Genomic DNA, 26,832 nt, shown 5'->3' on the forward strand with positions numbered 1-26,832 from the left:
TGTGTGTCCATGGCTACATACATTCATTTCCCTCCATACATAGACCATGTGTGTGGCTCGACATCTGCATTGGCGTACATGTACAGAGAATGAAGCATAGGATTAGTTATATCACTGTTTTTGAGTTCAGCAGTGGTGGAACAAATACATATTACACACACGTAAGGTACATACATGGTATTACAGTCTTGCCCCTGGGGTGTGTGTGCAAGTGGGTGAGGACGCTCGTTCCAGAGCAACCGGACTGTGCCCCCTGCCAGCTGGGTGGGCTCGGATTGCTCACCTGGCTGTGTTTCGGGGCCTTTGTTGTTGCCTAGTGGTGGGCAGAGCCACCAGAATGTGTGGTCTCCCTGTCCTCCTTTGAGGGCTGCAGGGTCTCCCTGCTGCCCTTCAGCGGTGGTGGGAGTCTGGTCATCCCATCGTCTGGAGGGTGCTGGCCTCCTGCTCCTGGTGCTGGCCCTGGTGGCCAGAGGGGTAGGGCCGATCTGGGACAGGGTGCCAATGGTGGTGCCTGTGCCGTCCATTGATCGCTGGCCCTGCAGTGGGTATGCCCCCACTGTGTGTGGCCACACTCCCTGGGGCATCACATTGGTCCCGGAGGCACAGTCTACATGATCGGGTAGCCCGCTGGACCTGGGTGTTTCCCACGGGAGGTTGCCCTTAGCTTTGTCGGCGTGCATGTAGAACCCGGCATCACATAACATTTCTTCATTTGCGTTCATGATACATTGGCTCCGACCGTAATCAGCCGATTCGACATTGTTGGTTGTCTTTACAAATTCGCATTTGTCAATTACATCTCTTTCCTGTGTACTATCGGCATCGCTGTGCAAGGTTACATTTAGATACTTGCATTTGTTAATTACATCTTTTTCATTAGTGTCACCGATATCGCTGTACCAAGAGTGGAACTATCCCTTTAATTGTGCTGGGTTGCCGGTCTCCTTTAAGAGGGCTTTGCAATCTTTACCCCAATCTGGTTCGCTGCTCGGCATCACTTGTTGCTCCCTCAACACTGCCCTCAAGGTGGCTCAACCGTGGCTATCTAGGGAAATCAGGGATAGTGTTAAAGCCAAGGAAGTGGCATACAAATTGGCCAGAAATAGCAGCGAACCTGGGGACTGGGAGAAATTTAGAACTCAGCAGAGGAGGACAAAGGGTTTGATTAGGGCAGGGAAAATGGAGTACGAGAAGAAGCTTGCAGGGAACATTAAGACGGATTGCAAAAGTTTCTATAGGTATGTAAAGAGAAAAAGGTTAGTAAAGACAAACGTAGGTCCCCTGCAGTCAGAATCAGGGGAAGTCATAACGGGGAACAAAGAAATGGCAGACCAATTGAACAAGTACTTTGGTTCGGTATTCACTAAAGAGGACACAAACAACCTTCCGGATATAAAAGGGGTCAGAGGGTCTAGTAAGGAGGGGGAACTGAGGGAAATCTTTATTAGTCGGGAAATTGTGTTGGGGAAATTGATGGGATTGAAGGCCGATAAATCCCCAGGGCCTGATGGACTGCATCCCAGAGTACTTAAGGAGGTGGCCTTGGAAATAGCGGATGCATTGACAGTCATTTTCCAACATTCCATTGACTCTGGATCAGTTCCTATGGAGTGGAGGATAGCCAATGTAACCCCACTTTTTAAAAAAGGAGGGAGAGAGAAAACAGGGAATTATAGACCGGTCAGCCTGACCTCAGTAGTGGGTAAAATGATGGAATCAATTATTAAGGATGTCATAGCAGTGCATCTGGAAAATGGTGACATGATAGGTCCAAGTCAGCATGGATTTGTGAAAGGGAAATCATGCTTGACAAATCTTCTGGAATTTTTTAAGGATGTTTCCAGTAAAGTGGACAAAGGAGAACCAATTGATGTGGTATATTTGGACTTTCAGAAGGCTTTCGACAAGGTCCCACACAAGAGATTAATGTGCAAAGTTAAAGCACATGGGATTGGGGGTAGTGTGCTGACGTGGATTGAGAACTGGTTGTCAGACAGGAAGCAAAGAGTAGGAGTAAACGGGTACTTTTCAGAATGGCAGGCAGTGACTAGTGGGGTGCCGCAAGGTTCTGTGCTGGGGCCCCAGCTGTTTACATTGTACATTAATGATTTAGACGAGGGGATTAAATGCAGTATCTCCAAATTTGCGGATGACACTAAGTTGGGTGGCAGTGTGAGCTGTGAGGAGGATGCTATTAGGCTGCAGAGTGACTTGGATAGGTTAGGTGAGTGGGCAAATGCATGGCAGATGAAGTATAATGTGGATAAATGTGAGGTTATCCACTTTGGTGGTAAAAACAGAGAAGAGACAGACTATTATCTGAATGGTGACAGATTAGGAAAAGGGAAGGTGCAACGAGACCTGGCTGTCATGGTACATCAGTCATTGAAGGTTAGCATGCAGGTACAGCAGGCGGTTAAGAAAGCAAATGGAATGTTGGCCTTCATAGCGAGGGGATTTGAATACAGGGGCAGGGAGGTGTTGCTACAGTTGTACAGGGCCTTGGTGAGGCCACACCTGGAGTATTGTGTACAGTTTTGGTCTCCCAACTTGAGGAAGGACATTCTTGCTATTGAGGGAGTGTAGCGAAGATTCACCAGACTGATTCCCGGGATGGCGGGACTGACCTATCAAGAAAGACTGGATCAATTGGGCTTGTATTCACTGGAGTTCAGAAGAATGAGAGGGGACCTCATGGAAACGTTTAAAATTCTGACGAGTTTAGACAGGTTAGATGCAGGAAGAATGTTCCCAATGTTGGGGAAGTCCAGAACCAGGGGTCACAGTCTGAGGATAAGGGGTAAGCCATTTAGGACCGAGATGAGGAGAAACTTCTTCACCCAGAGAGTGGTGAACCTGTGGAATTCTCTACCACAGAAAGTAGTTGAGGCCAATTCACTAAATATATTCAAAAGGGAGTTAGATGAGGTCCTTACTACTCGGGGGATCAAGGGGTATGGCGAGAAAGCAGGAAGGGGGTACTGAAGTTTCATGTTCAGCCATGAACTCATTGAATGGCGGTGCAGGCTAGAAGGGCTGAATGGCCTACTCCCGCACCTATTTTCTATGTTTCTATGCCCCTCGTGGTCTCGTCACGGCCATCTTCATTTCAGGTGCTTCACCTCGAGGTGTGGGCGCCATCTTCTTTCTCTCCACGAGGTAGGCTGCGTTGATTCTTTTCTCTCCAGGTTCTGCCATGGAAGCCGGGAATTTACCTTCTGCACCGATCTTCTTCCTTCGGAGTCCTGCCACTTGAGCTTGGAAGGTGAGGTCTGGTTGTTTGGGTTGGATCATCTCGCCGTTGAGTTGTGCGGTCTGTGTCGTCGCCACACAGTCGAGTCGGACAGTAGGATCTTCAGGTGCTGTGATGGATCCAAATTTTGGGCTGCATAGGACATCAATTGCCCGGGCCTGCAGGCTTTCCCAGCCAAAAACAGATTTGGATTTGTTTCATCCATCTTCTTCCCAGCAGTGTTGGACCATCACCAGCAACGATCCACAAAGGTAGCTTGTGCGGTCGTGCCGCCATGGGACACCTGGACATCCACACTACCAACGATTGGGATGGTGTCGTTTATGTAAGTGAGCAGCTTCTCCTGGATTGGGAGCATTTTAGGTTGTTCGGCGGGATTGTCCCAGAGTTTCTTGAAGGCCGTCTGATTCATCAGCGATTGGCTCACCCCTGTGTCGACTTCCATCGAGACTGGAACACCGTTGATTTCTACTTCCATTTTCAATGGGGAACTCTCGGTGGAGCAGATATACACTCCGTACACCCCTTCCTGGGGCTGAGCTACCTCATAGACTCTCTCTTCGTCTACTTTAGCGCTGGAGCCTGGGTGATTGGCCAACTCTTCAGAGACTCGGTGAGTAAAATTTCTTCTACACATTCGCTGAAGATGACCTTTAGTGTTATAGCCAGTATAGTCTCTGTGTATCGGCACTGGTGGGCCCTGTGATTTCCTCCACAGCACCAGCATGGGGCTGGCCGATTGGCCCATGTGGCGGACTCGGGGTAGCAGCTTTGCCTCTGAAAGGCGCCATTCGGTTCACTGTACTTGTCAGATTAGAGTCCTGGGGGTGAGTCATCATCCTCTTGGAATCGCAGGCCGAGATCATGAATTCCTGGCTCACTTTAATTGCCTTCTGCAGGGTGACTGTAGTGCCCGCAGAGAGCAGCTTGTGGAGGAGGCCCTCGTGGCCGATTCCAATAACAAAGATGTCCCTTAGTGCTTCGGTGAGGTGGTCACCAAAATTACACGGTGCAGCCATTCGTCTCAGGTCTGCAGCATATTTTGCAATTTCTTGGCCTTTGGGCGCCAGTGGGTGTCGAACCGGTGCCTGGCTGTGAGGATGCTCTCTTTAGGTTTGAGCTGTTCCTGTATTATTGTTACGAGCTCCGCATATGTTTTGGTTGTCGTCTTTGCTGGGGCTAGCAGATCCCTGACGAGGCCATGGACAGTGGGCCCACAACTGCTGAGGATGGACTTTATATGAGTTTTTGCATTGGAACTTGTGATTCAAAATCTATTTCAGCCTGGAATCCTGTACAAGGAATCTGTGTGAAAAGGGCAAGTAACTATCCTTAACCAATCAGATTGAAGAATTCTCAATGAAGCGTGCAGTCTGAACCAGGAAGTGTAAATTAGAATAATTAATTCAATGCCAAATCATGTACCGAAAGCAAAATAGAGAGAGGAAAAGAAAAATGGGATTAAGAGAGAGATAAGCAAATGAAAATGTTAATTCAAAAAAAATCTCCAACAATAATTCAAATCTGAAGGAATGTGGTTCGATACTTGTAAAAGTTAATTTTCAGTGCCAAAGTGGTTGTTTGGCAGTAATTAAGACTTATCACACCATTGAAAAATTACTTGCACTGGAATGGACAAGTCCTAACTTTTTCTGGCAGTGGTATCTATAACGTAAGTACCGCACTTTCACGCTCTTCCATGTGTTTCAATGTCAACTCTCGATGTTGTGGTAAGTAACCACTCTCGTGTCTGCTAAGTCCAGGCAAGCAAAGAGTTTATTCGAGCATATGCAAGGGAGTGAATCTCAGTTGCCTGAGATACCACACTCAACAATAGAGTTTTCAGCATATATTTATAGTACACAAGTTACTGTAACTTGTTTCTTTGCGACAGTCATAAATCAGTACACACACTATTCCAACACTTATCACATGACGAACTTCACAATCCAGTGAATCAATTGAGTTATTCAGGCCCAGCAGATGTCTCCCGTTATCTTAACTCCTCCTAGCCTTGGCCCTCCCAGTCCCATGGTAACTCCTGTCTGGCTTCATTCTCCCTATCTTCTTGTTCTGAACATAACAATGAGTAATTTATTTTCCCAAACCTGTCTCTAAAGATACCCTTAGTCATGTATCCCAACATGCCTATGCGAGCAACCTTTACCATTTAGCTTGTTGTCTCGTCCTATCTACAGCGTTTATTTCAAAGATATGCACTTTACTAACAATTCAAGCATTGCTATTATAATGTTAGCCCCACTTGTCCCACTTCAGCGAGATACCGGTATATCATAGCTTCTGAAGGAGTAGACAACTCGGACAGTAACTTCCTGATTTCTGTGTTTGACTGCGCATGTGCAGTCACCATAAGATGCTGTCCAATTTACTCTTTACTAATAGTGAGTGCTGATGGCCTCATCATTATTTCTCCCGCAAAATCCGGGCCTTCTTTGTCTCATTGTCCATTTTTGTCTGGTTATGCCTCTGAAGTGCCTTGGTACATTTTTCTATATTAAAGGAGTTGCATAAATGCAAGTTATTGTTACATTACTGAGCAATTTTAATTGACTTTTCTTGGGCTGCAAAATCTCTTCTAAAATGTGCTACCTGGGTCATAAATAGAATATAAATTGGGAGGGTGGGTTCAATATTTCCTTCCAAGACATTAATAGATTATAAACTAATGGAACTATGTAGTGCATACAAGTGATCATGCAATGTACAATATATTTGCACTGGATAGTAAATAGTCCAGTAACTCTTATTTTCAAAAAAACTATTCATGAGCAGCTCCTTGGGGAGATCAGCTAGTATCTAAATAAACATTTATGCTACTCTTGATCTTGACAGAATTAACACATCATTCATTATACATAGAAAATATGTTCCTGTCTGTGCAGCTCTCACTCCTGTCAACGTATGAGTTTATTAGCTTGGTGTCAGGAGATTCATGGGGACTACACTTAACTTTTTCAGAAAATGTGGTGCAAAAATCTAATTAGCCAAGCTGAATTTTCTTTGCTCTTGAGTGGTTACATGGAAATACACTTCAGTACATAACTCATTTTCTCCCTCTCTATTTCCTCTAATCAAAAGCAAATTTTTTTCTTCTTTTTTCAGTTTTATCTAACTTCGTTTCACCTGTTGTAATGAATCTGATTAGAAACTGTTCTTTTCATCCATATTTTGGCTTTTTAAATTTTCTGATGAGTTTTATTTCATACTTTAATTTGTGTCTTGTAGTTTTAGGACCCCCACTATAAGACGAACGGTTTTAGATAGCACACCGAGGACACCTACCCCTTTCAAGAATGCACTTGCTGCCCAAGAAAAGAAATATGGGCCTCTTAGAATGGTGGTAAGTACAGTATTGTCGATCAATGCTTGTTGGCTTGGTTATGTTCGGCGTGTATCTGTCTGTCTTGAGATCTTTCACTTCTTCCTTTTAAGTTGCATCATGTTATCTCATTTTATGAAGCGCCCTTATGTAAACAGCTGGGTATTAATGTCCAGTGATACTGTCCTCCAATGGAAGGCAGCACCAATGTCAAGATATGGCGGCACAAAAATACTTAAAGTTACTGAATTTGTTTTGTATGAAGAAAAAATACCATATTGTATAGTATAAATTAAAATTTGAAAAGATGGTTCACAGAAAATGGCCTTTTTATGACTCGGCCCATGTAATGTTTGCTGATTTGTTTTCATCTTTTATTGGTACTTTCTGATTATATTTATCTGCCTTTGCATATATTATCTATTGATTATTTTCCTGTCAATTTTTTAGTTTGGCATCCTTTCCAGATCTTTTTAACAACAATTCTATGGAGCCTCCGATGTTTTAAAAATATTTTGCCTTTTGAGGACATGCATGTGCACCTCCTATAGCTGGAAATTGTTAAAATTTGAGAAATTAATTCTTGACTCTTCGACAAATTATCTTTTGTAAACGAACCAATGAATTTTACCATCTAAAGGAGGTTTTAAACCATTTTTAAGCAATAATAGTTCCAAGCAGTGTGAACAGTTTAAAAATTCACCACCTGTTTAAATGAAGAAAATGTAATTACTCCTTTGTCTACCTAGCCTCAGTCACTTGCACACTTAGAAGAGGATATTCGAGAGGTCTTGAAGAAGGAGACTGGTACTGACATATTACTTGGAGAAGGAATGGACCCCATCTTCAAAGTCTGTGAGCAAGAGGTGGTAATATAGTTTCTCTTTTTTTCTTGTAGCCTGAATGGTTTGTGATCAATGCTATTCTGACTGATTTTGTAATTTCCTGATATTCATCTTTACTCCGGTTCTGCTCCTCCCCCGTCCTCAACCCCAACAAATCACAGCACACTGCTCCTTTCAAGAAAGTACGAAAGTCTCTTGTTTTAGACACATGGATTAAGGATGACCTTGGTACTCAAAAGTTCACACAGACCTCTGTTTCAGATGTACAGGTGAGTTTGCTAATGCTTATTGGAAACTTTGCAATGTAGAAATTTTTAGAAGCAAATTAATTATGCATCCAAGTGTCTTAAAGAGAGAATTAGCTGCAAAGTTTAACTTCATATTCATTGTCATTGGTTCATATGTTATGGTTCATGGCTCCGTGTATCTATGCAACTGGTTTTCGATTATTTTTTTTAAAGATCTATGCTTACTACTTACCTTAACTTATAAACCGTTTTATTTACATCAACCATTTATACTATGTGTTACAGTGGGGAAGATCTATGATCTATTAAAATTGCACGTATAATTTTCCTGAGATTATTTCTATCACCGGAAAATGTATTTTGCTTTTAAAATGTTCTCTTTCTGATTATCCCTTTCCTGGTTTTGTTAAGTTTTTCCCATCATCTCCTCTTCCTTGACTAAGTAGATGATTTGTTTTTGGATACTTGCTGTTTCTATTCTTGACCTGGGCTCCTAGAGGTAAACAAAATAGGGCCATGGCAACTTGTCCATTGACTATTCTTCCCTTCCTTCCCCAGCCCTCCAAATCTTTCTCCATATGGGGAACTGACCACTCTTCACTCAGCAGGTTGTACCATTGGCGTAGTCTGAAAGCAAAAATAATAAAGTACCAAAAATGATCTGTCCATGTAACCTCTGGAGCTTATACAATGAAAATGTGTGCTTCACTAATAGACTGCACCATGTGTGTTTATGTCACAAACCCTACGTGTTGAGTTACAAACCTCAGTGCCATAGCAGATACTGAAAACAGTCATGTTGCCTCATTTATAGTGTCAGCTTGGCTTGGCAGTATCATATTTCACCAGTCAGATGGTTGTGGACTCAAGTCCCACTCCAGGACTTGAGCATATAAACTAAGCTGACACTTGGTGCAGTACTGAAGGAATGCTGAATTCAAAGATGTTGTCTTTCAGATGAGATATTAAACTGAAGACCCTTCTGCTTGCTCAGTAGATATAAAAGGCCCGCACACACTATTTGAAAAGGAGCAGTGAATTTTACCAGTGTCTTGGCCAATATTTCTTCCTTAACTAATGCCATCAAAAACACATTAACTGGCCATTCATCTCATTCACTATTGTGGGACCTTGCTGTATGCAAAATGAATAACTGAGTAGGATGTAATGCAGAAACATCAACTGAGGCTTCGCATTTACATTGCAAGAACATTTGAACGGGTTCTCCATGGAATTAAAAAAAATACTTTAACAGCTTTTCCTCCTGCACCTGATTTAATTAATTATAATTTTTATTAGCATTGATTTCAATATACGTTTAAGAATTAGTAGAGCTATCAGAATGAAATAGTTATGCTCAAGGTCTCAGCCTATGGAGGATTATGGGACAAACTCTTACGCTATCTATTGCAAGAGTTGATACAGTAGAATTTTTTTTTAAACATGGAGCTAGAAGTAGAATTTATTCTGTGCTTTAAAATAAGCTGTCATATTATTTTTAAGTCATTTATTTACATCTAGTATTGTGGTAGCATTTAACTCAATACCAATAGTAGATTTTTTTTTTAATTTAGAGGTCCATCGTTCATTCAACCCCCACATACAAACGGTGTAATGTATTTGCTTCATGGGTTCTTTGCTTAAGAATTCATAGCAACACATTGCTATTAAGAACTAGTTGGTTTATTAGCATAAGGTTTAACAATTACCAGTTCATTCATCCACCAGGCTCACAACCACCTGCCTCATCGTGGATCCCCTGAACCCAACTGACTGGGGTTTTATTGAGTCTTGTGAACATCACATGACTAGCTAAGCCATTTCCAACTCCACAGCTCTACAACTATTTTGTTGCAAACTTTATTACAAGTGCCCCCTTTTTTTTTTAAGGGCACAATCAACAGGTCTACAACTTTTTTTTAGTTGAGACCATCAATCAAATCAAATCAAATCAAATGCCCTCTTATTAGAGGAGGCACTAAAACTGACAAATAAATTAAATTTTGGCCATCAACTTAATTAAAATTAAAATTAGGTTGCCGGGGTTGATGATGCACTCCAGTCCCTCCAGCGCCCACCTCTCGCGGAAGGCCGCGAGCGTACCAGATGGACACCGCGTGCTCCATCTCCAGGGACACCCTGGCTCGGATGTAACAGCGGAAGAGAGGCAGGCAATCAGGCTGAACGACCCCCTCGACCGCCTGCTGCTTGGACGGGTGATGGCCCCCTTGGCCATGCCCAGGAACAGTCCTACGAGGAGGCCTTCTGACCTGCCCGCTCCCCTCCGCACAGTGTGCCCAAAGATCAGAAGTGTGGGACTGAAGTGCAACTAGAATTTGAGGAGCAGCCCCTTCAGATATTGAAAGAGGGCTGCAACCTCGCACACTCAACATACACATGGAACACAGACTCCTAGACCGTAGAAATTACAGGCGGCCTGGGAGCCCGTGAACCGACTTTTAAAAATTATTGCACAGGACTGCTCCGTGCGACACCCTCCAGGCCAAGTCCTCAATAAATAGAGGGAGGACTCCCGCATAGAGAGCACTCCATTGGGGACCCCCGCCTCCTCCGGATGGCAAGATGGTGCGCCATGGCATGTCCGGATGGCAACGTGGAGCGTGTGCGAGCAGCCCGTACAGGAATCCCCTCCGCACCGAACCGAAAGGCACGGAGGTGATTTCCCGGAGGAGGCTCAAGTTGTGAGGCGCCGGCCTCAGAGAGGTTTCGGGGCTTGGCGCTGATGAGGAATTCCATCTCAACAGCTCTACAACTATTTTTGTTGTATCTGTAAACAAGTGCCCCCTGGTTAAAGGCCCCCCCCCGGTCACACTCCAAAAAAAAAAAAACTTTTAATCAAGTGCCCCCTTGTTTTTTTTGTTTTTTGGGGGGTTTTTTGAGGGCACCAAAAACACAAATTATACAAGTGTCCCCTGGCTAAAAGCGGGGGGGGGGGGGGGGCACTAAAACTGACAAACTTAAACAAATTAAACTTTAGACACGTGGTTCAAATTAAAATTTGGTTTCCAGGGGTGATGATGCGCTCCAGTTCCTCCGGCGCCCACCTCTCACGGAAGGCCGCGAGCGTACCGGTGGACACTACGTGCTCCATCTCCAGGGACACCCTGGCTCGGATGTAACTGCGGAAGAGAGGCTGGCAGTTGGGCTGAACGACCCCCTCAACCGCCTGCTGCCTGGTCCCCTTGGCCATGCTCAGGAGAAGTCATACGAGGAGGCCTTCCGACCTGTCCGCTCCCCTTCGCACAGGGTGCCCAAAGATCAGGAGCAACAGCTCTACAAACCTGTGAGCATACTCACAGGTGCATACATTACAAATGGGAATTGCCAATAACTCACTTTCCTTTTTAAAAGCTTCACCGGCTATGTGACCATTGCATTCTGTAAATCTTGATGCAGTGTTAGTTGTACAAGTTCACCATGCCTGATGGTACAAAATAAAAAGAACTAACTTTTGTCTATTCATACCAGCAAGTTTTATCTTACCATTTATTGGTTGTTCAGTGCCCTGTAACTATGTAGTTCAGTCTACAATATAAAAGTAGTTGTCTGGCAATTTTTTTGAAAATGTATTAAACTAGTTATTCCCCATGGTATGGCAAATGGGGAGTCAAGTCCGAGTGCAGTATTCAGCTTAAACAGTGTGAAGATAACTGGATCCAAGCATGGGAGGGGAAAGAGTAGAAGGGGGAGGGGAGTAGAGGATGGGGAAGATGAATGGGGTGGGAAATGGGTAGGAGGGATGGTGGAGAGAGAGCATCAGGTGGCTGAGCAAGGACTGACTTTCTTTTGGGGTGTTGGGGGTGGTTGCAATGGGCCATGGCCCATTTCCATCTCCATCTCCATGAGAGTGGTGAGGGGCAGGACTGGTTTTCTTTTCAGTGGGGTGGTGGCAAAGGACATGTTTTTGGCTCAATGTTCGGAGTGGTGGGAAGAGTTCCAGGTTCCTTCTCAATGCAGAGTGAAGGGAATGACTTTGGCTGTAGGGGAAGGCAAGAGAAGAAACCAAAGTTGGTTCTCTTGGAGGAGGAACCAGAATTGGTTCTCAGCGGTGTGGTGTAACAAATTAGGTTCTCTAGGGGAGGCTAGAGTTGCTTTCCAGTTGGAAGGTGAATACCCAGTGGTGAGTTGTGGAATTAGTAAGTAAAAGTTTAGTATGTACAAATTTAATAAGTAAGTATTTAACATGCTATGCAATGTAGATAAGTCACCCAGTCCGGATGGGATGCTAGGTTACTGAGGGAAGTAAGGGTAGAAATTGCGGAGGTGCTGACCACAATCTTCCAATCCTCCATAGATATAGGGGTGGTGCCAAAGGACTGGATCATTACAAATGTTTACACCCTTATTCAAAAAAGAGAAGGATAAACCTGGCAATTACAGGCTAGTCAGTTTAATGTCGGTGGGGAAGCTTTTAGAAACCATAATCTGAGAGAAAATGAACAGCCATGTGGACAAGCATGGACTAATAAAGAAGAGCCAGCGCAGATTTGTTAAGGGCAAATTGTGTTTGACTAACTTGATTGAGTCTTTTGATGAAGTAACAGAAAGGGTGGACAAGGACAGTGCAGTTGATATGTATATGGACTTTCAGAAGGCATTTGATAAAGTACCACTTACTAGGCTTGTTAGCAAAATTGAAGCCCATGGGATAAAAGGGGCAGTAGCAACATGGATATAAAATTGGCTCAGAGATAGAAAACAGCGTTATGGTGAATGGCTGTTTTTCGTTACTAGAGGGAGGTATACAGAGGCCTTCCCCAAGGTTCAGTACCAGCTGTTTTTGATGTTCATTAATGACCTGGACTTAAGGGGTACAGCACATAATTTCTAATTTTGCAGATGACACTGAACTTGGAAGTGTAATAAACAGTGAGGAAGACAGTAATAGACTTCAAGAAGACATAGACCAGCTACTGGAATGGGTGGACACATGGCAGATGAAATTCAATGCAGAGAAATGTGAGGTGATATATTTAGGAAGAATGAGGAGAGAACATACACACTAAATGGTACAATTTTAAATGGAATGCAAGAGCAGAGAGACTTGGGGTGCTTGTGCACACATCTTTGTTAACCTGTCCTGGCACCTTCAAAGCAGTTAATAAAGCATATGGGACCCTGAGCTTTATAAATAGTTGCATAGAATGCAAAAGTTAGGCAGTTATGCTCAACCTATATAAAACACTAGTTCGACCCCAGATGGAGTATTGTGTCCAATTCTGGGCATCCACTTAGGAAGGATGGAAGGCTTTGGAGAGGATACAGAAGAGATTTACTGGAATGGTTCCAAGGATGAGGGAATACAGTTGCATTGATGGACTCGAGACGCTGGGGTTGTTTGCCTTACAGCAGAGAAGGCCAAGAGAAGATTTGATAGAGGTGTGTAAAATCATGAAGGATTTAGAAGAGAAACTGTTTCCAATGGCCGAAGGGTCGATGACCAGAGGGTACAGATTTAAGATGATGGCCAAAAGAACCAGAGGCGATGTGAAGAAAACTTTTTAATGCAATGAGTGGTTAGGATTTAGAATGCACTGCATGATAGGGTAGTGGATACAGATTCAATAGTAGCCTTAAATGGAATTGGATAAATACTTGAAGGAGAAAAAATTGCAGGGATATGGAAGAGCAGGAGAGTGGAACTAACTGGATAGCTCTTTGAAAGAGTCGTCGAGACTCACTGGGCTGAATGGCCTCCTTCTGTGCTGTGCTATACTATTCTATTCTACTTTACATTGGTGAGTGGAAAGTCTCAAACTGCTTCTTGAGGATGAGGGGTGGGCTGGGGGAGAATATGCAATTGCTTGAGACGGGATGGAGAAGATTCCAAGTTGCATTTTGGTACGGAAGGGTAACAGATGTTTGGCGCAATGCCATACCTGTTTGCTATCTGTACAGGGCATTCATTGAGCCTTACCCATTGATTTTGCCAAAAATTAAATACCAGTTTCACTCTTTAGTGAATTGCAGCGCTCTGGTTTTATCAGCCACTTCCAGTTTCTTCATCTGGAAGGAATCATGTGATTGATGCATATGGATCTTTAACTTAACTTTTGTACAATGAGGAACTTGCCATATCCTCATTGAAGTTCAGTGAGTTGGATGGTTGTTCTTTTGCCAGGCAGGACCCACCAAGGAAGGTCCGAGGCCATTAGATTCCTTTTGGCCCAACATGTGAACAGTTTATTTGAAAGTTGTCAGTAAGTCAGCTGTCTGAAGCAATTTATATGCTTTCTTAAAGAATGATTGCCTTAACCTAACAGCTCAGGTTCTTGCCTACAGTTTAGACACTACGAGGGCATACTTCTATTTGTATGTGGCAGTTGAATGAATGAGTAAGAAAGGTACGTTGCTCATCATAGATATGGTCATTTACATTCTTTGAAAAGTTGTACTTTGTTATGCACTTGCTTACAATATATGTTAGATTGCAGTAAAATGCAGTTTCTATAGGAAGACTGATGAAATTTAAACCCTTGTGTGCTGTGAACGGAAGTCGTATGCCACACGATTAGAGTGACTTTTTTTACTGAGTTTTTTTGCACAAACTGCCTATCATGCACTACTTTTCTCTGTGAAAGGCAAGAAACGCCTATTGGAATACGTTAGTCAAGCTACAACAACAACAATAACTTGCATTTATTTGGTGTCTTTAATGTAAAAAAATGTTCTATAGTCATAGATGCTTTCTATTGGGAAGAGTTGGCCAAAGAATTAAGGTTTAAGGGGTGTCTTAAAGGGGAGGAGGAAGGGAGAGGGAATTCCAGAGCATGGGGTCTAGACAGCTGAAGATAAGGCTGCCATTGGTGGGGCAGAAGGGAGGTTGGGTTTCATACAAAGCTAGAGTTGGGGGATTGGATTGGTTGCGGGTATGAAGGGACTTAAACAACAGGCTGAAAATTTTAAATTGGGGGCATTGGAGGATCGACAGCTAATGTAGGTTAGTAAGGGTAGAAGAGTGGACTTGGTGTAGGATAGATACAGGCTTGAGTTTTGGATGAGCTTAAGTTTACGAAAGATGGAGAATGGGAGGCCAGTCAGAAAAGCATTTGAATAGTCAAGTCTGGAGACGACAAATGCATGGATGAGGGTTTCAGCAGCAGATGGACTGAGGTAGGGGTAGAAGTGGGTGGTGTTACGGAATTGGAAATAAGCTGTCTTTGTGATTGAGAGGATATGAGATTGGAAGATCAGCTTGGGGCCGAAGAGGACATTGAGGTTGTGAACAGTGGCTGGAGAGGGGGATGGAATTAGTGGTATGGAGGTGATGGATTCGGCCTTTACAATGCTTTATTGGATGAAATTGCAGCTCATCCAAGACTAGGAGTCAAACAAGCAGTCTGATGGCACAGAGGCAGTGGAAGGGCTATGAGTGATTGAGACGTAGAGCTGAGTATGATCAGTGTACATGTGGTAGGAGGGGTCCAAGGATAGATCCTGGCATCTGCAGAAGTAATAGTGTGCGTTTTGAAAGATGCTGTAGATGTTCTGGGTAGGAATTGATAGATGAGAATGGATCTGTAAGGATTGTCCCACTGAGCTGGACAACAGAAGAGAAGTATTGGAGGAGCATGGTGTGATTGATCATTTTGAAAACAAGAGAAGTTGTGAAGGATGAAAAGGGATAATGCACCATAGTCACAATCACAGAGGATGTAATTTGTGACTTTGAGTAGGCCCGTTTCAATGCTGTGGCAAGGGAAAATACCTGATTGGAGAAATTCAAACATGGAGTCGTGGGAAAAATAGATTTGGCTAAAACTAATAGTCAAATTTATTTGCAAGATTTATAATACAGAAGTAAAAGAAAATAGCGAGATGACGATGGTATGTATAAATTGGGAAGAAATTCAAAATCCATCTACAGAGCAGTCATGTAGCCTTGCTCTTGCTCCGATAGATAGGGAGGGTATTTGTGTGTATTTCTTTGTCTCTTTGGCCCTGTCTCTCTCGTGGTGTCTTGGTCAGTTGGTCTCTCTGTCTCTGTCCTCCCCTGCCTCGTGCCCTCTGTCCCCCCGCTCGCTCGCTCGCCATCCCCCTCACTTGCTCAACGTCCCCCCACTCGCTTACTCGCTGTCCGCCTGCGCTCTCCCTCGCCCACTCTCTCTCCCCTCTTCTTCCCCCATCCTTTTGGCATCTATGCAACTAGATCTAACAAGAGTCAGCACCTTCAGGAAAAGATGGGGAAAAATGGCAAAACATAGTCAAAAAATGCATTTTTGAGTCTACTTGCTTTCCATGGGGAGCCAAAAAATTGCAGGTGAGTCAACCTAGTTTAGGCTTGTGTGTCCACTGGCAGTCGTCTTGAGTCACTTGGTCAACTTAGAAGCTGCTTGCTTACATGCCCTTTTCATTAGGAAATAATGTAGCATTTGGAGAGAAAAAATAAATGGGGGAAATAAGTTTCCTCTGTGTTACAGTCTGAAAGCCTGTTGACCAGCTCATTACTGAGGACTTTCTTACCTGAAAAATTGGACATCACCACAAGTACATGGAGCAGAAATGTTATCTTGTCTGACATAAAGCAGCAAAATACATCAAAAACTGTACGCTTTGAAACTCCAATACAGGTAAGCTGTGGCAGTGGTCTTCTGAGGTGTGCATGCATTATATAAAACATATTTCTTTTAACATCATCTATATTTCATAAATAACCAAAGACAACTGGGAGAATCTCTGATTATACTCTTGATTTAGGACATTTCCACTTCAGGCAAGGAACACTGCTTCAGCTATGTCAATCACTTCTCGAAAATTTGGTTCATGATTGCTTCTTGTAGTTTCATGTATCCTTGGTTGCTCATGAAACATGGACAAAAATTGGAAGTAGTATTTTTAGTTGCAACCTTTCTAGAGAAACTACAATTTGATTCTATGCCTCCCATATATTCTACATACTTTCAATTCTGGCTACTTGGAGCCAATTTGCACTTTACATGACTCTAAAGTAGAATCAGTCAGTATTGAATTGAGAGCCTCTGAGATATCTGTGGAAACATTGAGAGGAACTGGAGAAGATGAGTTCTGGTTTCTCAGAAGTAACTTTTGGCAACTTATCCAATACCCAATAATGCTTTTTCTTGCAGTGAATTCAATCCTAAAGAATGACTTTCCAACTCTTGAGCTTAGCATGACGCTAAGTTACATGTTAATAACTGCTTTATGCAATGGTTGAGGTTTATTCCAGTTATGGTACTGGAAAACACCTCAGCGACTGACTGAAGATTGTTGTCTTCCAAAAAGCAACAACTTGCATTTGTATTATATCTTTAACATAAAACAAGTCAGAAGGCACTTCGCAGAGGTGTAATGGGGAAAAAATGGATGCTAAGTTTAAAAAAAGGAGATATTCAGAGGATTAATCAAAACCTTGGTCAAAGACTGGATGTTAGACAAGGACAGCACAAAAGCAGTGGAGGGATCAAGAGAGGTGGTACAGAGGTAGAGTTGGGTATCATCGACGTACTTGTGGAAGCTGACCCCATGTTTCTGTCTGATGAGGTCAAGGAAGGGACCAAGAATACACCCTTGAGAGTTTGGAGGAAATGGTGTAAAGGTAGGAAGAGAAGTCGTTGCTGGAGATGCTTTGCCTACGATTAGATTGTCCAGAATAAAACTAAGCAAGGGCAGTCAAGATTGAGTTGAACAACAGAGGAGAGGTGTCGAAGGAAGAATGTTGTGGGTGACCGTGTAAAATACTGCAAAGAGGTTTGAGTGGGGATATTGGACTTTAGTCACAGACACAGTGGATGCCATTGGAGAAATTCAAAGCCACAAATCAGGCTTCCGTCCCTACCGCAGCACCGATAGGACCCTAATCAAATGGGGAATTGCGGGATAAATGGGCACAAATTTGGGAGGCAACACCATGTTAAAGGACTGAGGGACAGTGAAATTGAAACCTGAAATGTATGCACCCGTGAGGATGCTCATGGGTTTGTAGAGCTGTTGCATTGAGTGTGGCTTAGCCAGTCACAAGATGTTCACAAGACTCAATAAACCCCAGTCAATTGGGTCCAGGTCATCCACAATGAGTTATGCAGTTGTGAGCCTAGTGGATAAACTGGTAATGTGTAGTGTGATTGTTGAGCCTTTGTTAGTAAACCAACTAATTCTCAATCGCAATGTGTTGCTATGAATTCTTAAGCAAAGAACCTATGAAGCAAATATATTACAAAACCCAAGGACCAACAGCAGTGAAGTCAGGGGAGTGTGAAAGGTAAATCAGCAAGATCAGCACAGGTGGGGGAATCTAAAACTAAAGGGGCATAGTTTCAGAATAAGGGGTCGCCCATTTAAGACACAAATGAGGAAGAATTTCTTCTGAGGGTCGTGAATCTTTGGAATTCTCTACCCCAGGGGGCTGGATCTTTTTATATAGTCAGTGGAGATAATCAGATTTTTCAATGATAAGGGAGTCGAGGGTTATGGGGAGCGGGCAGGGAAGTGGAGTTGAAGCCAGGATCAGATCAGCCATGATCTTATTGAATGGCAGAGCAGGTTCAAGGGACCAAATGGCCTACTCCTGTTCCTATTTCTTCTGTTATGTTCTTATGTTATGAGGTAGCTGGTCTGTGGAACAGCTATAGGGAGGATACGAGTGCACCAGATCGGGAGCAGAAGCTTGAGCTAGTCCAGAAAAGGGTTCTGAAGGACAAGTGGAGCAGATCTGAGTCAGCAGCCACGGGAAGCAAGTGGATAGCTACAAAGTAGGGATCATTCAGCATTGGAGTAGAATACAGAGCAGGATGGGAACCAGCACGAATGAATCAGGAGAAAGTGGATTTCTGTCCAGGATCCAACACACATCAGCTGCAGAGTCTGGAAATGTTCTGGAATTTAAATGCTTTTAGTCTAGAGATCTTTGCTACAAATGTTGATCTTAAAAATTTACAAAACTCTAGCCTATGAGCAGGATCCAAACAAAAGTAAGCTTCCCACTACATATACTGGGAAGCACCTTCTCACCAATCCTTTGTCCTTTTTGTGATGTTTCAGTACTACAGGAGAGTGTTGTGGATGCTCCTAGTGTGGATGCATTAACTTTCCCAACACACCAATTGTTGATACAGTTGTCTGTGAATTTTTGATCTCACTTGCTCATTTTTGACAGCAATGTGTGCAAGGTGTATTGATAGAAGCACTACCAGAAAAACTATACGGGGATAGGACCGGACAGGCAGGGGACAAATAAAGGTACAAAGATTCACAAGATAAAGTAGTAGTTTTTGCAGGCATATTTTCAGGGCTAGAAGATTTCCTTTGTGTGTTCAGATACCATCTACCAATAGGGTGTGAATAAGATTAATTTGTGGCCCCCACATAAGCATGGCATTATCTTTACATTTTTATTTTTGGACCCAACTCCTTATTTGTGGCTAAATGGAGGGATCTCATGAGATATTCAGCTTGGGTAGACTATAGAGCAGGGCTATTTCCCAAATCCGTGTAAATTTTCTCACATTTACAAAAGAAATGGGAGTATGAGTAGGCCCTTCAGCCTGCTTCACCATTCAGTAAGATCATGGCTGATCTTCTACCTCAATTCCACTTTCCTGCACTATCCCCATATCCCTTGATTCCCATTGTATCCGAAAGTCTATTGATCTCTTGGATATGCTCAACGACTGAGCATCAACAATTTATGGGAATTGTTGATGAGTGTTTTGGGAGGTCATGACTGTTGTGTCCTTACACACTACAGCAAATCAACTGGAGAGGCCCATACTGGAGACAAGGTCACTCTGTGACCTGAACCTTTATTCCCAGGACCAAGAAGTGATGACCCTGCGTGGGACCTCCCTTTATATACCTGGATGACCAGGTGAGGAGTGTCTCCCACAAGTTCACCCCCTGTGGTCAAGGTGTGCATTTCTCAGGTGTAGACAGTGTACAGTGTTGTTACATAAAGGTTACAGTTATGTGAAGGTTACAAACATGACATCACCTCCCCCAACGTCTTTGGGTCAAAGATTGAGTCTTTCAGGCGGTCGACGCTCTCCCGTGGAGCGCTGCAGTTGGGGCTCTGGTTGTTGAGCCTTGGCATGCGTCTTTGTCACCTGTGGTGATTCCGGCTCGCCGGGCTGACCGCAGGGACTGTATGCTGCTGACGGTTCTTGTTGCTCGTTCATTGGCAGTGGCGTGGGCAGCATCTCATGATTTTCCTCAGGTTCCTCAGTGCTGAACCATTTTTTTTACTTGGTCCAGATGCTTGCGTCATATCTGCCCATTGTTGAGTCCGACCACTATGACCCTATTCCCCTCTTTACCAATTACAGTACCCTTGAGCAACTTTGGCCCCACAGCGTGATTGAGAACAAATACAGGGTCATCGATTTCTATCCATCTCCACTTTGAGTTACGGTCGTGGCACTCATTTTGGGACTGGCGATTGCCCTCAACAATGTCTGACAAGACTGGATGAATGAGGGACAGCCGAGTTTTTAGTGTACGTTTCATGAGTAGTTCCGCTGGTGGGACCCCCGTGAGCGAGTGCGGTCGGGACCTGTAGGGCAGCAGGAGGCGTGATAGACAGTATTGAAGGGAGGGTCCTTGAATCCGGAGAATGCCTTGCTTTATGATTTGGACCGCACGTTCCGCCTGGCCATTGGAAGCCGGCTTGAACAGCGCTGTCCTGATATATTTGATGCCATTACCCGACATGAACTCCCGGAATTCATAGTTAGTTAACCACGGGCCATTGTCGGTAACTAGGATGTCTGGCAAGCCGTGGGTCGCAAAGACCGCACGCAGACTCTCCATGGTGGTGGATGTCGTGCACGAATTCAATATGATGCACTCGATCCATTTCGAGTACGCATCAACAACAATGAGGAACATTTTTCCCAGGAACGGGCCCGTGTAGTCTACGTGAGTACGTGACCATGGCTTGGTGGGCCAGGGCCACGGGCTGAGTGGGGCCTCCCTGGGGGCATTGCCCAGCTGGGCACACGTCGTGCACCTGCGAACACAGTGTTCCAGGTCTGCATCAATTCCTGGCCACCCTACATGTGACCGGGCAATGGCCTTCATAAGCACGATGCCTGGGTGTTCGCTGTGGAGTTCCCTGATGAATGCTTCCCTACCCCATGACTACCCGGCTGCCCCATAGTAGGCAGTCGGCTTGGATGGAGAGTTCATCCATCCATCTGTGAAATGGTCTGACCTCTTCAGGGCATGCTCCGTGTGCAGGCGCCCAATCCCCAGTCAGGGCACATTTCTTAATCAGAGATAGGAGGGGATCTCTGTTTGTCCAGGTTTTGATCTGGTGGGCTGTGATGGGGGAGCCTGCGCTGTCAAAGGCATCGACAGCCATGATCATCTCAGCGCTTTGCTCCACTGCCCCCTCAGTGGTGGCCAGTGGAAGCCTGCTGAGCGCGTCAGCGCAATTTTCGGTGCCTGGCCGGTGCCGTATGGTGTAGTCATATGCAGCCAGCATGAGAGCCCATCGCTGTATGCGAGCTGACGCATTGGCCTTGACAGTTTTGCTGTCTGACAACAGGGATGTTAATGGCTTGTGGTCCATTTCTAACTCAAACCTGCTGCCAAAAAGATACTGGTGCATCTTTTTCATCCCGTAGACACATGCGAGTGCTTCCTTTTCAACCATCCCGTACCCCCTTTCTGCTTGGGAGAGTGACCTGGAGGCATAAGCCACAGGTTGGAGTTGGCCCTCATCATTACTCTGCTGCAACACGCACCCAACCCCATAGGATGATGCATCGCATGTCAAAACCAATTTCTTACAAGGGTCGTACAGGGTCAATAACTTATTAGAACAAAGCAGGTTCCGCGCTCGATTGAAAACCCATTCCTGACAGTCCCCCCCAACACCAATCGCAACCCTTACGCAGGAGCACGTGTAGCGGCTCCAGCAATGTACTTAAGTTCGGTAGAAAGTTCCCGAAATAGATCAATAGTCCCAGAAATGAACACAACTCTGATGTGTTGCCGGGCCTGGGCGCGCGACGAATCGCCTCCGTTTTGGATTCGGTAGGCCGTATCCCGTCTGCGGCAACCCTCCTGCCCAAATACTTGACCTCTGGGGCCAAAAACACACACTTGGACTTCTTTAGTCGCAGGCCTATTCGGTCCAGTCGGTGTAGCACCTCCTCCAGGTTGTGGAGGTGTCTCGACCCGTGATAAGGATGTCGTCCTGAAATACGATTGTTCCAGGAATGGATTTGAACAGGCTTTCCATGTTCCTCTGAAAGATAGCGGCTGCTGAAAGAATGCCAAACGGACACCTGTTGTAGACAAACAGCCCCTTGTGCGTGGTGATGGTGGTCAGTAGCTTGGATTCTTCGGCCAGTTCCTGGGTCATGTAGGCTGAAGTGAGGTCCGACTTGGTGAACAGCTTGCCGCCTGCCAGCGTGGCAAAAAGATCCTCCGCTCTCGGAAGCGGGTATTGGTCTTGTAGTGACACTCGGTTGCTGGTGGCCTTGTAGTCGCCACAGATCCTGACCGAGCCATCAGTCTTTAGAACAGGGATGCTGGGGCTTGCCCTGTCGCTAAATTCAACGGGCGAAATTATGCCCTCTCTTAGCAACCTGTCTTAACTCACTCTCAATTTTCTCCCGCATCACATACGGCACAGCTCTGGCTTTGTGGTGCACTGTGTGGCTTCTGGGGTGATGTGTATCCTTCCTTTGGTGCCTTTGAAAGTCCAAATGCCAGGTTGAAATAATGACTCGAACTTTTGTAGGACCTGTGAGCATGAACTTCGCTCCACAGATGAAATGGCGTGCACATCACCCCCCCCCCCCCCCCCCATTTCCAGTTCATCTCGGCTAGTCAGCTCCTCCCCAAAAGCACGGGACCATTTCCCGGGACAATCCAGAGTGGCAGCCGGTTCAGAGATCCATTATGTGTGACCACCAACATTGCACTGCCTAGCACTGGGATGATCTCTTTGGTGTACGTCCGTAGTTGCGTGTCAATGCGTTCTAGTTTGGGTCTGCTAGCTCTGAGTGGCCACAGTTTCTCGAATTGTTGGACACTCATAAGTGACTGGCTGGCTCCTGTAACCAGCTCCATGCGTACCGGGATGCCGTTTAACGGTGCTCTCATCATCATAGCTGCCGTTTTTGTATATGAGCTGTGGATGTTTGTCACCTGGACCCGCTGAACTTCAGTGTCCATTGCCGTGTCCCAGGCATACCCCTGCCTTGCAGACCCCTCTTGTGGTTCATCCACTTCGTAAACCAGCCTCGCTGCAGGCTTCCTGCACATCCTGGCTAAATGTCCACTTAAGTTACAATTTCTGCAGATGAATTGTTGAAAGTTTTCGCAGCAAGATTGCCCCCCGCACCTCCAGCATGTGCTGAGATTGTTGTGAACAAAAGAGCTGTTACCAGGCATTCCTCTCTGATTGTCTCTTTGATTACTCTTGAGCACTCTGTTTGTGAGTGTCAATGGTCCCATCCCGGTACGTTTTGTCCTTTGTGATGGTGTAAATGTCCGTTCAACCTGCCATTGTCTGTGTTGAGGACCCACCCTAGAGTCTGTTACTGCCTGGTTGGTGTCGAATTGCCCTTGCCTGCCTGCGGGGTTCTGAGTCGCGTTTACCACGTTAACTCCCTGCTCCATCGCCACGTTGGGAGCAGAGTTGCACGCGTATATGATCTTGGTTTCCTCTTCCCCCGCCATGAAGGTTTGAGCCATCAACGCCGCTGCTTCCAAGGTCAAGTCCTTGGTCTCCATTAACTTCCTAAAAATCCCGGCATGACCAATGCCCTCGTTGAAGAAATCCCGTAACATCTCCCCCCTGCAGACATCTGTGAACTTCGAGGCTGGCCAAGCGCCGAAGGTCAGCAACGAAGTCCGGTATGCTCTGCCCTTTCTGACGTCGGTGTGTATAGAATAGGTGTCGGGCCATGTGTATACTACTCGCTGGTTTAAGGTGCTCACCGATCAGTTTGCTGAGCTCCTCGAAGGTCTTGTCCGCTGGCTTCTCTGGTGCGAACAGGTCTTTCATCAGCGCGTACGTCTTAGGTCCACAGCTGGTCAGCAGATGCGCCCTTCGCTTGTCAGCCGCTGCCGCTCCCAGCCAGTCCTTCGTGACAAAGCTCTGCTGGAGCCTCAACAAAATCGTCCCTGTTCTCACCAACACAGTACCATTCCTCCGTGCTGCCGGTGGCCATTCTCTTGAGTCGTTGATTCCCGTTTCTCGTTGTCAAATGTTGTGTCCTTACACACTACAGCAAATCAACATGAGGCACATACTGGAGACAAGGTAACTCTGTGACCTGTACCTTTATTCACAGGACCAAGAAGTGATGACCTTGCGTGGGACCTCCCTTTATATACCTGGATGACCAGGTGAGGAGTGTCTCCCACAAGTTCACCCCCTGTGGTCAAGGTGTGCATTTCTCAGGTGTATACAGTGTACAGTGTTGTTACATAAAGATTATTGTTATGTGAAGGTTACAAACATGACAATGGGAGTGATGTTTGTTCGGGCCAGAAGGAACACTTATGCAATGATTTGATGCTGAGCTTGGTCATTGTGGCCAGAGTCCATTACCCAAGCAGGCCTGGACCATGGAAATGACCACTTCTTCAAGTTGCTGGGTGGAATAGAAGGAAAAGCCTCTGGTGCATTTGGCCCAATGCCAGCTTCAGCAATAACTACATTTACCGTGGGATGTCAGTGGGAGATTTGTATCTTTTACAATCACATAATTAACTGAGAAATAAAATAGTGGTTTAGGGAAAGAATAAGCAGTCTTTGAATCTCAAGTAAATATTAAAATTCACCAATGGAATTGGGGCATTATATATTATACTTAACTGAATAAAGATTTTGGAGAGGGGAAGGATCAAGTTATTTGGATCGTAATCGGATGTAATTAAATTGTTTTGCAAATATTGTATTTGTGGGAACTATGGGCTGGAATTTCCAATGGCTTACTGCCTGGTTTCTGGGTAGTATTGGCCATTGTGAGCGGTAATCAGGTGAGCGAAAATTTCCTTACTTGAAAATTTTGAGTTACCGCTGGGGAGCGGACCGCCAGCGTGCACTGTCCTGAGATCGCCCTGGCGCGATATTTGGCTGAGCAGTGACCCATAGGTAAGTTTTTAAAACCGCCCATGAGGATCAGCAGAGCTGGGCGGTAGGTGAGTAGCTCTTCAAGAAAAAGGTTAGTGATTGGTTTTTTACTAATTATTTTTAAAATGTGATGTGATTTAGTTTTAAAGTGTCTTGGGAATGTTTTTTATGATTTGTTAGTTGATGATTTTTGAAAAATTATTTTTATTTTTCTGGTGTTAGGCCCAACCCGCAGCCTCGGGGTAAATTTTTATTGATTTAAAAAAAAAAATCTTTCGCCCATTTTGTTTACGAACTGCCCAATCAACCCTAAATTGCACTTTTTCGCCCAGAATAGGGGTGCAAGGCCCATGTTTTTTGCTTGGTGGATTTTTTTATTTTTTGGGGGGAAGTTTTTGCCAGTGATAATCTTCCTAGTCTTAGTGGTCATTTGGTCTGCGATCGGGCGCTGGCGGGCTGATAGGAAATTCTAGCCCTATATCTTTCAGCATCAGCAAGGTGTGCACTTTTACCTAGTAAGTCATGTGACATATTCTGCTATATTCTAACGATGGGCGAATCAATGTTGCACTAGGACTGCAGTGCAGTGGAGCTATGGAACACATCAGAAACAACACTTCAAGTTCTGGAGTACCTGTGAGCAATGCCATGAGTCATTTTTAAAAATGATTTGGATCTTGCTGAAAGACTGCAACTGCAGCTAGCCAGTTTACTGTTTCTCTAGAGACAATTTGATATTGCTATTCTTTGATTGATCTCTAAATTTTTTGCAATTGTGATTTTGGAATTTAATTTATAATAGGAAATCACTACACTTTTATTTCATTAGGTGCCAAAATTGCCCCTTTAAGAGCCATTTCCACCTCAAAAAGGCGGTAACGGGACAGAAAAGAGTTACCGCTCAGTTGGGGCAGAGTGGCCGACAATCTGGACATTGCTCTCGTCACTTTTTCAGGCGGAGAACGAGACCGCCCGCCCATGTCCCTGCCCCGTCGGCCACGTGCCAACTCCTTACTATAGGAAGCTTGCTGCCAGTGACTGGATGGCGAGTCCAGCCTTCAAGGGGAGGAAATCTGCCATTTTATTTTAATTGTCGGCCGACTCTGAAGTCAGCCGGACAATGGTAGCCACGGGTTCAGCCAGGCTGCCAACACATTCGCACACAAAAAGTGGGCAAAATCACTCTAATCACCGCCCCATCGATTGGGGTGGTAAATCATCAATTAAATCAGAATGTTTGCAGAGGGCAATTTCGGCCCCTTAGTCTCTCCAGAAATACCAGGCACAATGCAAGTTTCACTGTGTGGATGCAAAAAAGAACGTTATCTCATTAATGTTGATGAAACCAAACCAATACCTAAAGTGTTACTAATGTCACACAGGACAACTATTAGTCAGACGTCAGACACTGCTGTTTTGAAACGGATAGCCAAGATAGTTAATCTGTTGCCAATTCTTTGGAATGGACATCTTGCAGTAAAGTTGCGCATCATTCTACTACATCTAAATGCAAGTCTTATCTAACCTCAATAATCAAGTGGGACTGAATTAGCCCAGGATGGCCATCACACCAGAGTACACTTTTTTAAAAATTCCCCAAGGTACTTCACAAAAGAAAAATGGTTGGGGGAACAAAAGTGGCTTTAAAATGTAATAGTGGGGAGAGGAAGCCATTGTAGGTCAGTGATGATGTGGGTGATGAGCAAACTAGATTTGACTTAGGACAAAATATGAGCATCTGAGGTTTGGACTAGTTAGAGTTTATGAAGGCTGCGGGGTCAGCAAAGAGGGCATTGCAATTGTCCAGTCTAGAGGTGATAAGAGCGGCAGACGTGTTGTGTATGTGAAAATAAGAAGCTGGGATGATGGATAGGAAGTGGGGTTTGGAGCTCTGCTCTGGGTTGAATAGGATGCTGAGGTTTTGTGTGGTCTGGTTCAGGCTGTGTCTAGGAGCAGGATGGGACTCTGTGATAAAGAAGTTTGCTGTATGTTCACTTGGAGGAAGTTGCGTCTCCTTTCTAACTCTATGTCAGACAGGATAGAGGGAGCAATGATGTCAAATGGGAACATGAGGA

General features: G+C 44.7%; 1 protein-coding gene across 10 annotated transcripts in view; it reads left to right on the forward strand.

The window, feature by feature from the left end:
* mybl1 (v-myb avian myeloblastosis viral oncogene homolog-like 1) overlaps positions 1–26,832 on the forward strand; it is a 113,282-nt gene that overhangs the window by 79,606 nt on the left and 6,844 nt on the right. For 9 of the 10 annotated variants that reach the window (XM_070891516.1, XM_070891477.1, XM_070891531.1 and 6 more), the window contains 4 exons: positions 6,500–6,614; positions 7,343–7,459; positions 7,600–7,707; positions 16,128–16,277. In XM_070891516.1, coding sequence (XP_070747617.1) covers positions 6,500–6,614; positions 7,343–7,459; positions 7,600–7,707; positions 16,128–16,277 — 490 coding nt within the window. The remainder of the gene's footprint in view (positions 1–6,499; positions 6,615–7,342; positions 7,460–7,599; positions 7,708–16,127; positions 16,278–26,832) is intronic. The other variant, XM_070891539.1, reaches the window with a different exon arrangement.

The sequence above is a fragment of the Pristiophorus japonicus genome, chromosome 1 (genome assembly GCF_044704955.1).
Source record: "Pristiophorus japonicus isolate sPriJap1 chromosome 1, sPriJap1.hap1, whole genome shotgun sequence".
NCBI lineage: Eukaryota > Metazoa > Chordata > Chondrichthyes > Pristiophoridae > Pristiophorus > Pristiophorus japonicus.